Raw genomic sequence first — 12,500 nt, forward strand, 5'->3', positions numbered from 1 at the left:
ACAAGAGAGAGAGGAGAGAGAGAGAGAGAGAGAGAGAGAGAGAGAGAGAATTTTTTTGTTTTTTTCCAACTTCAGAACCAAGAGAAGAGAGAGAGAGAGAAACTCGGCAAACGTCATCTCACCTCCTAAACCTTGACTGTCTCAAGTCTGGTCCGATAGTGTCTCAATGTATCATAGGAAATTGAAACCAGATTTATCTGGCGATATCAGAAGATAGCACCCGTTCATCGATAGCGCTCCCCATATCAGCACAGTCCCCTTGTTGAAGCTTTCTCTCTCTCTCTCTCTCTCTCTCTCCTCTCTCTCTCTCTCTCTCTATCTATCTATCTCGCTCTCTCTCTCTCGTTGATTTCAGTGTGTTTGGTAGACTCGTCGAGTGCGCGTGTGTGAGAGTGAAGGTTTCGAGTGAAATCCGTTAGAAATAGTTAGCTGACATCCGTAAACTCCAGAAACGAAGAGGACATTTAACCGAAAACTCCAGAAACCAAGAGGACATTGTGACCGTAAACTCCAGAAACCAAGAGGACATTTAACCGAAAACTCCAGAAACCAAGAGGACATTGTGACTGTAAACTCCAGAAACCAAGAGGACATTGTGACCGTAAACTCCAGAAACCAAGAAGACATTTAACCGAAAACTCCAGAAACCAAGAGGACATTTAACCAAAAACTCCAGAAACCAAGAGGACATTGTGACCGTAAACTCCAGAAACCAAGAGGATATTTAACCGTAAACTCCAGAAACCAATAGGACATTAGACCAAAAACTCCAGAAACCATCAGGACATTGTGACCAAAAACTCCAGAAACCAAGAGGACATTAGACCATAAACTCCAGAAACCAACAGGACATTAGGCCATAAACTCTAGAAACCATCAGGCCATTGTGACTGAAAACTCCAGAAACCATTAGGACATTTGATCGTAAACTCCGGAAACCAAGAGGATATTTAACCGTAAACTCCAGAAACCAAGAAGGATACTTAACTGTAAACTCCAGAAACAACAGGACATTGTGACCGTAAACCCAGAATTCAACCGAAAACTAACCACAAATACCAGAAATCACACAAAGAACTTGACAGCAAAAGTTAGAAACTTAACTGAACCACTTGACAACCAGTGGCAAAAAGAAACTAAACTTTTTGACAGGGAGTACCAGAGACCAGCTTGGGCAGTTAAGGCAACAAACACCAGAGACCAAGGTGACATTCTGACCAGGAACGCCAGAGACCAGCTGAAATTTTTAGACCATGATGACAGAGACAACCCAACATTAAGACACGAATGACAGAGACCAACCCAACATTTCGCCCATGAATGCCCCAGACCAAACAGACATGAACCATCAAGAAAATGCCCCTGAGAAGGGAAATCCTCAGCGCGAGAGAAATCTAGGTGCCCAAATGATTGGGTGGGTCCAGGCATCTCAGTCGAACCCATCCTGTCTTCACAAACATCGCGTCTCAGATCGTCTGGATTGCTTCCCAAGATCTCATGATAGACAAGGCTTGTAAGGTAATAATAATAATAATAATAATAATAATAATAATAATAATAATAATAATAATAATAATAATAATAATAATAATAAAGTGGCGCCGTGGAGAGTGGGTTAGGTCGTCATAGACTTAAGTCAAGTTAAGCAACATTGGGGCTGGTCAGTATTGTTGGATGGGTGACCGCTCTCCTCGGCGTTGATTTCCTTGGGAAAGGATCTTTACCATAATTTCCTCAGTCTACTCAGCTGTAAATTAGTACCTATCCTGATGGGGTAGGTAGGGTCCAGCTATGGGTTAAATAGCAAAACTCAGCAATGATGGAAAGAAATGAAGGAATAAACGACAACGACGTAAATGGAACCTCTGGCAACAGAGGAGCTTCGTCCGGCAACCAGGTATTCAACCCAATTGAAGGGGAAGACGATCAGGTACTTGGAGGTCGTCATCCAGCAACTGATCACCACAACAGACAATAATCAACAGCCTGAGATTGGAGCTACAGAGGCAAAAGGAAGAAATGGACAAGAGAAGAAAATAAGGAAATATGGAGATGCTACATCAGAAGCAACCCGACGGAGAGAGGATATAGAAGAAGATTGGTCAACATAATGGAATGAGAGGAATAACACCCCCCAATCAGAGCAGAGGCTGGCAGACCAAGTAAGGAAACATAAAGAAAAAGAACTGCTGGCTCTCCCAACAGAAAGAGAAGAACTGGAAAGGGAAATGTCACACGACAACGAATTACACGAAGACGAACTGAGAGACGATGCCACAGAAGACGACAGGGAGGATGAGGTATCAAACAACGACACACGAAGAAACACCGACGAAGTAACAGAGAGGACGGATAAGGGTAGAAAAGATCAGACAATGGATGGAGCCAGATACAGAGAGAACAAAGATCCCCTCCATGAAAGCCTACAAACACCAAGAAATTAAGGGAGAAAACAAGTGAGGTCAATGAAATAATGGGCATAATACAGACCACCAGTATCACAGAAACAAATAACTTGATATGCAGGAGCAAGATTAGTAGCAGAACTGATGGGTGGGATTCGAACACCAACACCACCAGCACAACCAACCCAACAGAAACCAAAACAGCAACCTCCTTGGAAAAGGCGCCTGGAAAAGCAAATCATGGTGATGAGATCTGACTTGAGTAAACTGAAAGAGATGGCAGAAAAAAGGCTAAGAAGCAAGAAAACAAGGGAGTGGAACTCAACGCGAAATACAAAGTACAAGAAGAGAGAGGACTAAACAGCACCATAGAAGATGTAAAACGAGGCTTAAGGCCAAAGCACATAAGATCCAACGGTACATGAACAGGAATAAGGGATACCACCAGAACAAAACTATTCGAACCAACCAGAAAAGACTATACAGCCAACTAAGAGGGGAAGACAACCACCCAGAAATTCCTGAAGCCGAACCAAGTAAGGACTCTGGGAAAACATATGGAGCAATCCGGTATCACAACAAACATGCAACATGGGCTCCAGGAAGTCAAGGAAGAAGAAACAGGGAGAATAAAACAAAGATTCACAGAGATCACGACAGACACAGTCAGACACCCAACTAAAGAAAATGCCAACTGGAAAGCCCCAGGTCCCGATGAAGTCCATGGATACTGGCTCAAAAACTTCAACCAACTAAGAGGGGAAGACAACCACCCAGAAATTCCTGAAGCCGAACCAAGTAAGTGACTCTGGGAAAACATATGGAGCAATCAGGTATCACACAACAAACATGCAACATGGCTCCAGGAAGTCAAGGAAGAAGAAACAGGGAGAATAAAACAAAGATTCACAGAGATCACGACAGACACAGTCAGACACCAACTAAAAAAGAAAAATGCCCAACTGGAAAGCCCAGGTCCCGATGAAGTCCATGGATACTGGCTCAAAAACTTCAAGGCCCTACACCCACGAATAGCAGAACAAACTCCAGCATGTATCTCAAATCACCAAGCACCCAAATGGATGACCACAGGAAGAACATCCTTAGTACAAAAAGACAAGAGTAAGGGAAATATAGCCAGTACTACAGGCCTATCACCTGCCTACCAATAATGTGGAAGTTACTAACAGGTATCAATCAGTGTAAAGGCTATACAACCACCTAGAGGAGACAAACACCATCCCACACCAACAGAAAGGCTGCAGAAGGAAGTGTAGGGGCACAAAAAGACAGCTCCTGATAGACAAAATGGTAATGAAGAACAGTAGGAGAAGGAAAACCAACCTAAGCATGGCATGGATAGACTATAAGAAAGCCTTCGACATGATACCACACACATGGCTAATAGAATGCCTGAAAATATATGGGGCAGAGGAAAATACCATCAGCTTCCTCAAAAATACAATGCGCAACTGGAATACAATACTTACAAGCTCTGGAATAAGACTAGCAGAGGTTAATATCAGGAGAGGGATCTTCCAGGGCGACTCACTGTCCCCACTACTCTTCGTAGTAGCCATGATTCCCATGACAAAAGTACTACAGAAGATGGATGCCGGGTACCAACTCAAGAAAAGAGGCAACAAAATCAACCATCTGATGTTCATGGACGACATCAAGCTGTATGGTAAGAGCATCAAGGAAATAGATACCCTAATCCAGACTGTAAGGATTGTATCTGGGGACATCGGATGAGTTTGGAATGGAAAATGCGCGTTAGTCAACATACAAAAGGTCAAAGTAACGAGAACTGAAGGGATAAAGCTACCAGATGGGTTGGAGCAACATCAAACATATAGATGAGACCAGGATACAAATACCTGGGAATAATGGAAGGAGGAGATATAAAACACCAAGAGATAAAGGCACGATCAGGAAAGAATATATGCAGAGACTCAAGGCGATACTCAAGTCAAAACTCAAACGCCGGAAATATGATAAAAGCCATAAACACATGGCAGTGCCAGTATCAGATACAGCGCAGGAATAGTCGAATGGACGAAGGCAGAACTCCGCAGATAGATCAGAAAACCAGGAAACATATGACAATACACAAAGCACTACACCCAAGAGCAAATACGGACAGACTCATACATACGAAGGAAGGAGGAGAGGACTACTAAGTATAGAGGACTGCGTTAACATCGAAAACAGAGCACTGGGGGGGCAATATCTAAAAACCAGTGAAGACGAGTGGCTAAAGAGTGCATGGGAAGAAGGACTAATAAAAGTAGACGAAGACCCGAAGAAATATACAGAGACAGGAGAAAGACAGAAGAACAGAGGACTGGCACAACAAACCAGTGCACGGACAATACATGAGACAGACTAAAGAACTAGCCAGCGATGACAATTGGCAATGGCTACAGAGGGGAGAGCTAAAGAAGGAAACTGAAGGAATGATAACAGCGCACAAGATCAGGCCCTAAGAACCAGATATGTTCAAAGTACGATAGACGGAAATAACATCTCTCCCATATGTAGGAAGTGCAATACGAAAAATGAAACCATAACCACATAGCAAGTGAATGCCCGGCACTTGCACAGAACCAGTACAAAAAGAGGCATGATTCAGTGGCAAAAGCCCTCCACTGGAGCCTGTGCAAGAAACATCAGCTACCTTGCAGTAATAAGTGGTACGAGCACCAACCTGAGAGTGATAGAAAACGATCAGGCAAAGATCCTCTGGGACTATGGTATCAGAACGGATAGGGTGATACGTGCAAACAGACCAGACGTACGTTGATTGACAAAGTCAAGAAGAAAGTATCACTCATTGATGTCGCAATACCATGGGACACCAGAGTTGAAGAGAAAGAGAGGGAAAAAATGGATAAGTATCAAGATCTGGAAAATAGAAATAAGAAGGATATGGGATATGCCAGTGGAAATCGTACCATAATCATAGGAGCACTAGGCACGATCCAAGATCCCTGAAAAGGAATCTAGAAAAACTAGAGGCTGAAGTAGCTCCAGGACTCATGCAGAAGAGTGTGATCCTAGAAACGGCACACATAGTAAGAAGAGTGATGGACTCCTAAGGTGGCAGGATGCAACCCGGAACCCCACACTATAACAAATACCACCCAGTCGAATTGGAGGACTGTGATAGAGCAAAAAAAAATAAAATAAAAAATATAATAATAATAATAATAATAATAATAATAATAATGTAATGTTTTACTGTTCTTACGTATTTACGTTGTATACAAATTAAAGGAGGATTAGAAAAAGCTATTATTTTCAACACTAATGCCCTCAGAGAAGGTCTCCATAATAGTAATAATAATAATAATAATAATAAGAATGATATAATTAGATAAGAATCATAAAGGCTCATTGTTTTTATAATAGTAAAGTGAATCTTGTAGTAGATAACTTATTGACGTGTTTACAAAGACTTCTTAATAATAATAATAATAATAATAATAATAATAATAATAATAATAATAATAATAATAATAAAATAAGATAGGGAAAAACTCTCTATCACGAGAGTATATCATGTTCTAAAGGGTCCACAATAATACAAGTGTAAAAAGTCGTGTATAATTTTGAAGACTTTACAGAAAGCTTTCGAACCCTTCCCTGGGTTCATCTTCAGTCCAATGAACAATAAGTTACGACAAGTACAGAGGTAAATTTAAAAAAACAAGAGTCATTGAAGATCGTTGACAACGGTCGTTAACTCGTTAATGTGCCAGGTGAAGAAAGAGGGTAGTTAACAGCAACTAGGTGATACCCTCTCCCCTATCAATCCTTCTGGCTGCAATCCTGTTGGATCTTCGTACCAGGTTGTTGCAACAAGGGCGTTAGATTGGGCACCGTTATCAGACTCCCCCGGGGCAGCGGTTACCTGGACTGGAAGAGGCAAGGCAGCGGCAGCATCAGGAGAGGGAAAAAACAGAGCCTGTCCTACAGTTAAAATCTTTTAAAAACATACTAGTAATATACAAATTAACAAATGGGTCTTCGTTGACAAAAGACTTGTTTCCATTGAATGATTCTCCCAAACTAATAGCAGCTCCTCGACTAGTCGTCTGACATTTACATTGTTACTTTTAAAGATAATTAGCCTCGTTCCAGTTGGGTCTATGATCATTCCTGAATGCATGTGCTACTATTGCGCTGTTTTGTGATTGTAGTTCATAAGCTCGCTTATGTTCGCCCAACGTATATCTAGCCCCCGTCCACTTTCACCAAAACAATATTTACTATTAGAACTCCATACACGGTAGTTCGTAAACGCCTGGGGTGGGGACTATGGAATTTTTATCATTGTTATTGGAGGACTGTGATAGAGCAAAAAAAAAACAATAATAATAATAATAATATAATAATAATAATAATAATAATAATAATAATAATAATAATAATAATAATAATAATAATAATAATAATAATAATAACTAAATAAAGAAACAAAAAAAACTGACCAATCCTCAACCAACATACATAAATTAAGATATGAGATCTAGTGATCTAAATATTCAAAAGACTACCATTTCTTATTTCATCACTCCCTGAATCAATAGATCAATATTGAATATTTAATTAGACTATTTTTTTTAATCACTCCAGGTAAACCTCAACTATGACGAGAGCGTCTGCAGTGACCTGAACAAGTACAGAGACCGCCAGGAAAACCGTCCAGGACCTCGTCTCGGAGTTCATGATGTGGAGGTCTATCTTCGAGACCAGTATTCAAGGTGAGAGGCTTGACCTCTTTTTAACAAAAAGGTCTTATTTCCTTTTTTTTTTAACAGTCATCCATTCGGACTGTGTGGTTTTTTTATAGGGGGAGGGGGGGTGGGGGTTCCGGTTGCATCAGGAGGCAGAGTCATTCCTTATTATTATTTTTTTTCTTTCTTTTTTTGCTCTATCACAGTCCTCCAATTCGACTGGGTGGTATTTATAGTGTGGGGTTCCGGGTTGCATCCTGGCTCCTTAGGAGCCATCACTTTTCTTACTATGTGCGCCGTTTCTAGGATCACACTCTTCTGCATGAGTCCTGGAGCTACTTCAGCTCTAGTTTTTTCTAGATTCCTTTTCAGGGATCTTTGGGATCGTGCCTAATGCTCCTATGATTATGGGTACAATTTCCACTCGGCATATTCCCATATCCTTCTTATTTATATTTTCAGATCTTGATACTTATCCATTTTTTCCCTCTCTTTCTCTTCAACTCTGGTGTCCCCATGGTATTGCGACATCAATGAGTGATACTTTCTTCTTGACTTTGTCAATCCACGTCACGTCTGGTCTATTTGCAGTATCACCCTATCCGTTCTGATACCATAGTCCCAGAGGATCTTTGCCTGATCGTTTCTATCATCCCTCTGGTGGTGCTCGTACCACTTATTACTGCAAGGTAGCTGATGTTTCTTGCCACAGGCTCCAGTGGAGGGCTTTTTGCCACTGAATCATGCTCATTTGTACTGGTTCTGTGCAAGTGCCGGGCATTCGCTTGCTATGTTTATGATTTCATGTTTCGTATTGCACTTCCTACATATGGGAGAGAGTTATTTCCGTCTATCGTTCTTTGAACATATCTGGTTTTAGGGCCTGATCTTGTGCCGCTGTTATCATCCTTCAGTTTCCTCCCCTTCAGCTCTCCCTTTCTGTAGCCATTGGCCATGTGTCATCGCTGGCTAGTTCTTTAGTCTGTCCTCATGTATTGTCCGTGCACTGGTTTGTTGTGCCAGTCCTCTGTTCTGTCTGTCATTCTCCTGTCTCGTATATTCTGGGTCTTCGTCTACTTTTATTAGTCCTTCTTCACCCATGCACTAATTGCCACTCGTCTCACTGGTTTTAGATATTGCCCCAGTGCTCTGTTCTCGATGTTGACGCAGTCCTCTATACTTTAGTAGTCCTCTCCCTCCTTCCTTTCGTGTTATGTATAGTCTGTCCGTATTTGCTTTGTGTATTGTCATATGTTTCTTGGTTTTCTGATCTATGGTGCGGAGTTTCTGCTCGTCCATCGACTATTCCTGCGCTGTATCTGATTAACTGGCACGCCCATGTGTTATGGCTTTTATCATATTTCGGCGTTGAGTTTTGACTTGAGTATCGCCTTGAGTCTCTGCATAAATTCTTTCCTGATCGTGTTCTTCATCTCTTGGTGTTTTATATCCCCTCCTTCCATTATTCCCAGGTATTTGTATCCTGCCTCATCTATGTGTTTGATGTTGCTCCCATCTGGTAGCTTTATCCCTTCAGTTCTCGTCACTTTGCCTTTTTGTATGTTGACTAACGCGCATTTTTCCATTCAAACTCCATCCTGATGTCCCCAGATACAATCCTTACAGTCTGGATTAGGGTATCTATTTCCTTGATGCTCTACCATACAGCTTGATGTCGTCCATGAACATGAACATCAGATGGTTGATTCTGTTGCCTCTTTTCTTGAGTTGGTACCCGGCATCCATCTTCTGTAGTACTTTTGTCATGGGAATCATGGCTACTACGAAGAGTAGTGGGACAGTGAGTCGCCCTGGAGATCCCTCTCCTGATATTAACCTCTGCTAGTCTTATTCCAGAGCTTGTAAATATTGTATTCCAGCGGCGCATTGTATTTTTATTATTATATTATTATTATTATTATTATTATTATTATTATTATTATTATTATTATTATTATTAAAAGTAATGGCTACTTCAGCAGCGTTACACTTGTAGAGATTCCTCTCTAATTAGTGCGAATAGCGGCTTTTTCCTTTTCCTTGCTACTTAAACAGGCTAGTTGAACGCCTATAGAGGTCATGGTCAAATACAGGGTCAAAATAGGTGTATATATTTGAATTTTACAGATAAACTATGATACCATATCATCAAAGTCATTAACGATTCTCTCTCTCTCTCTCTCCTCTCTCTCTCTCTCTCTCTCCTCTCTCTCTCTCTCTTTCTTTCTGAAAGCGAGCTTTCGTCTGGAGCTGCCAGACATCCTCGGGCTGGGAAGCTGAGGATGGACTGATCTTGGTGTGGTGTCCGTCCTCCTTATATCTGTGGTTGACAGCAGGGGGTCTGCCCCATGCTTGTCTCCTATTATTGTTATTCCTTGATTTGTTCGTAAGTTTCGTTTTTTGCAGATATTTATTTTCGCTTTGGGTGCGATTTTAGGGTCCATCTCCCGAATAATGATATAATAGTAATAAATATTATCTATTATATTGTTGTCGTAGTTGTTGTTTATCTATTCTCCCTTCATTTATTTCTGAAGCTAGCATCATTTTTCTTTTATTTAATCCTTTTCTTTCTGTTAGTTGCCAGTACTGTGTTTGCATTTCCGGTTTTTTTTTTTCTTTTTTTCAAATTTCTATGCTGAAGTTCTTGACATTTTATTTAAATTCTGTTCACAATTTTTGGAGCTTTCTTTTTTAATGAATTTTATTAACACGTTTTTGATGTTTGAATAAGTTTTCATAAATTTCTCTCTGATCTACACAAGTTTTTCTATCTTTTTCTCAATTTTTTTTCTGAGGTTCGTTTCATCCTCTGAAAATTTTCTTTCTTGCATCACAGTTTTCCGAATTCTTTTATTTTCTATCCACAGAATACCTCAAGAACACACTTTAAGAATGAGTGAACTGATTTTGAAGAAACTTGATTGCTTTTAGAGGATTAACTTTTGAGAGAAATAGACTCAAAGTTGACATAGTTTTCGTTACAACAAATTGATTTTTGAGTCTCTTTCGACCAAAAGTTAATCACGTCGAGATGGTCCCTTAATAAATAAACCTACTGAATTCCATCGAATTCCGTCTTGCCGTTCTTGTAAAATACTGCAATATCTAACGGACACAACAAATGGATTTTTAAGTCACTTTCGACCAAAAGTTAATCAGTCGAGATGGTTGACGCATTGATAAATAAACCTACAAAATTTCACCGAATTCCGTCCTGCCGTTCTTGAGAAATACTGCAATGTCTTACTGACACAACAAATTGATTTTTAAGTCACTTCCTACCAAAAGTTAATCATGTCGAGATGGTCCCTTGATAAACAAACCTACAAAATTTCATCGAATTCCGTCTTGCCGTTCTTGAGATATACTGCAATGTCTTACGGATATACATACACATGCTATTCACGATTGATCATCGGTAGCCATCTTCAAATTTTTTTTATCTTTTCTTTTTTTTATTTTTTAGGTCATCTTCACCTTGTTCCTGGGAGCCTGGGGTGACCGCTGGGGCCGGAAGCGCCCCTTGATCATGTGCCTGACGGGGCTGATGCTGGAGGCGGTGGTCCATCTCATCAACAGCCGAATTTCGTCCGGTAGCCTCGAGACTATGATGATCTCATCGGTGCCGTACTCACTTGGGGGCGGAGTCATGGCTCTGCTCATGTTGTGCTTCGCACACCTGGCAGACTCATCCAAATCACGTCGGTTTGATGATCGAGTCTCTCTCTCTCTCTCTCTCTCTCTCTCTCTCTCTCTCTCTCTCTCTCTCTCTCTCTCTCTGCACATAACTGTGTTTCTGTATTTTTCTTCTCTTGTTTCACCTCTTCTTTTCTGCGTTTTTAAATATATTAAATTTTGTTATTAATAACTCTCTCTCTCCTCGCTCTCTTTTCCTTCTCTCCTCTCCTTCTCCTCTCTTCTCGGATATTACTTAAACCTTGTTTTTTTTTTTTTTTTTTTTTCTTTACCAACTCTGCGCTTTTAATTATAGTAGTTGAATCTTCTCTCTCTCTCTCCTCGTCTCTCTCTCTTCTCTCTCTCTCTCTCTCTCTCCTCTCTCTGTATATATACTTAACCTTGTTTTTTTTTTTTTGCTTTACCAACTTCTGCGCTTTTATATTCATATAGTTGATACTCTCTCTCTCTCTCTCTCTCTCTCTCTCTCTCTCTCTCTCTCTCTCTCTCTCTCTCGTACTCTGCAACGGTATGTTAGCTGCACCATTTAATAAGAATTAATATATTTCCAAGATCATAGGGCCACCAGCAAATCCCGCAAAATAAATAAAAATAAATAAATAAATAGAAAAAAAACTGTGTAAATAAATTGTCAACGGATATTGGACCACAATGAGACCTGAGACCAATGAAGTGCCGAAGTTTCGTTATTTCTCGTTTTTCTGTTAAAAAAAAAAAAAACCATCATTTCTCGATCTTCAAAAATGAAGGACAAATTAAGGTACCTACCATGCGTAAAAGTAACATACCTCAAGAATTTGCAAATACTTCTAATAACTTCTTTCCTTTCCTTCTAATAACCTCCTTTCTTTCCTTGACAGGTCAAAGGACTTTGAGAATGGGATTCCTAGACTCTGCCTACTACCTCGGAAGCCCCGTGGGCAACGCCATCGTGGGGCCACTCCTGGATTCTGGTGGCTACGTGGGCGCCTTTGGTCTCAGCATAGCTATATACTTACTGACGATTATCTACGTGGTGGTCAAGATCCCTCCCATCAAGGCGAGAGAGTCTGAGGTGAGGATTGGTTTAGTTTATAATGGTTATGAGTAGTTTTTCGTATATGCATGAGAATCGAGGTTAGGGGGCTTTGTTTGTCGTGGTTTGAATGTCTCCTTTCAGACTAAAGAATCTGAGGTGGAAAAGTAGGATCTGAGTTAGAACAGTAGTGTTTGCAGTGGTCAGAAACTCTGAGTAGAAAAGAATTGGTTGCAGTTGTCAGAGAATCTGAAGTAGAAAAAGTAGTTGTTTGTGTTTGTAGTTGTCAGAGGAATCTAAAGTAGAAAAGTATTGTATGTAGTTGTCAGAAGGACCTGAGGTAGTAAAATATTGTCTGTAGTTGTCAGAAGGATCTGAAGTAGAAGAACATTGTTTGCAGTTGTCAGAATGTCTTGACAGATCAAGAGATTTTGTAAAAAAGCCATTTTATTTTCTTGTAGTAGGTAGAATATCTCCCATAAAGACAAGAGCATCTATAATACCTTATGTTGGTAACGGTCAGAATGTTTCCACACAAAACCAAGTAGTCAGTGGTTAGAAAGATTTATTTGTAATTGTCAGAATGTTTCTCTGCAAAGCAAAGGGGTTATATAAGTGAAAAAAATTTGGTTATGGTTT

General features: G+C 40.3%; 2 protein-coding genes across 5 annotated transcripts in view; one reads left to right on the forward strand and one right to left on the reverse strand.

Moving 5' to 3' along the window:
• LOC135213577 (translocation protein SEC62-like) overlaps nt 1–12,500 on the reverse strand; it is a 54,825-nt gene that overhangs the window by 14,051 nt on the left and 28,274 nt on the right. The gene's annotated exons all lie outside the window — the stretch shown is intronic.
• Nucleotides 1–12,500, forward strand: part of LOC135213747 (proton-coupled folate transporter-like) — a 17,419-nt gene that overhangs the window by 623 nt on the left and 4,296 nt on the right. The window contains exons 2-4 of the mRNA XM_064247875.1: nt 7,047–7,148; nt 10,617–10,851; nt 11,707–11,900. Of these exons, the coding sequence (XP_064103945.1) occupies nt 7,047–7,148; nt 10,617–10,851; nt 11,707–11,900 (531 nt within the window). The remainder of the gene's footprint in view (nt 1–7,046; nt 7,149–10,616; nt 10,852–11,706; nt 11,901–12,500) is intronic.

The sequence above is a fragment of the Macrobrachium nipponense genome, chromosome 43, assembly GCF_015104395.2.
Source record: "Macrobrachium nipponense isolate FS-2020 chromosome 43, ASM1510439v2, whole genome shotgun sequence".
NCBI classification, from domain to species: Eukaryota; Metazoa; Arthropoda; class Malacostraca; order Decapoda; family Palaemonidae; genus Macrobrachium; species Macrobrachium nipponense.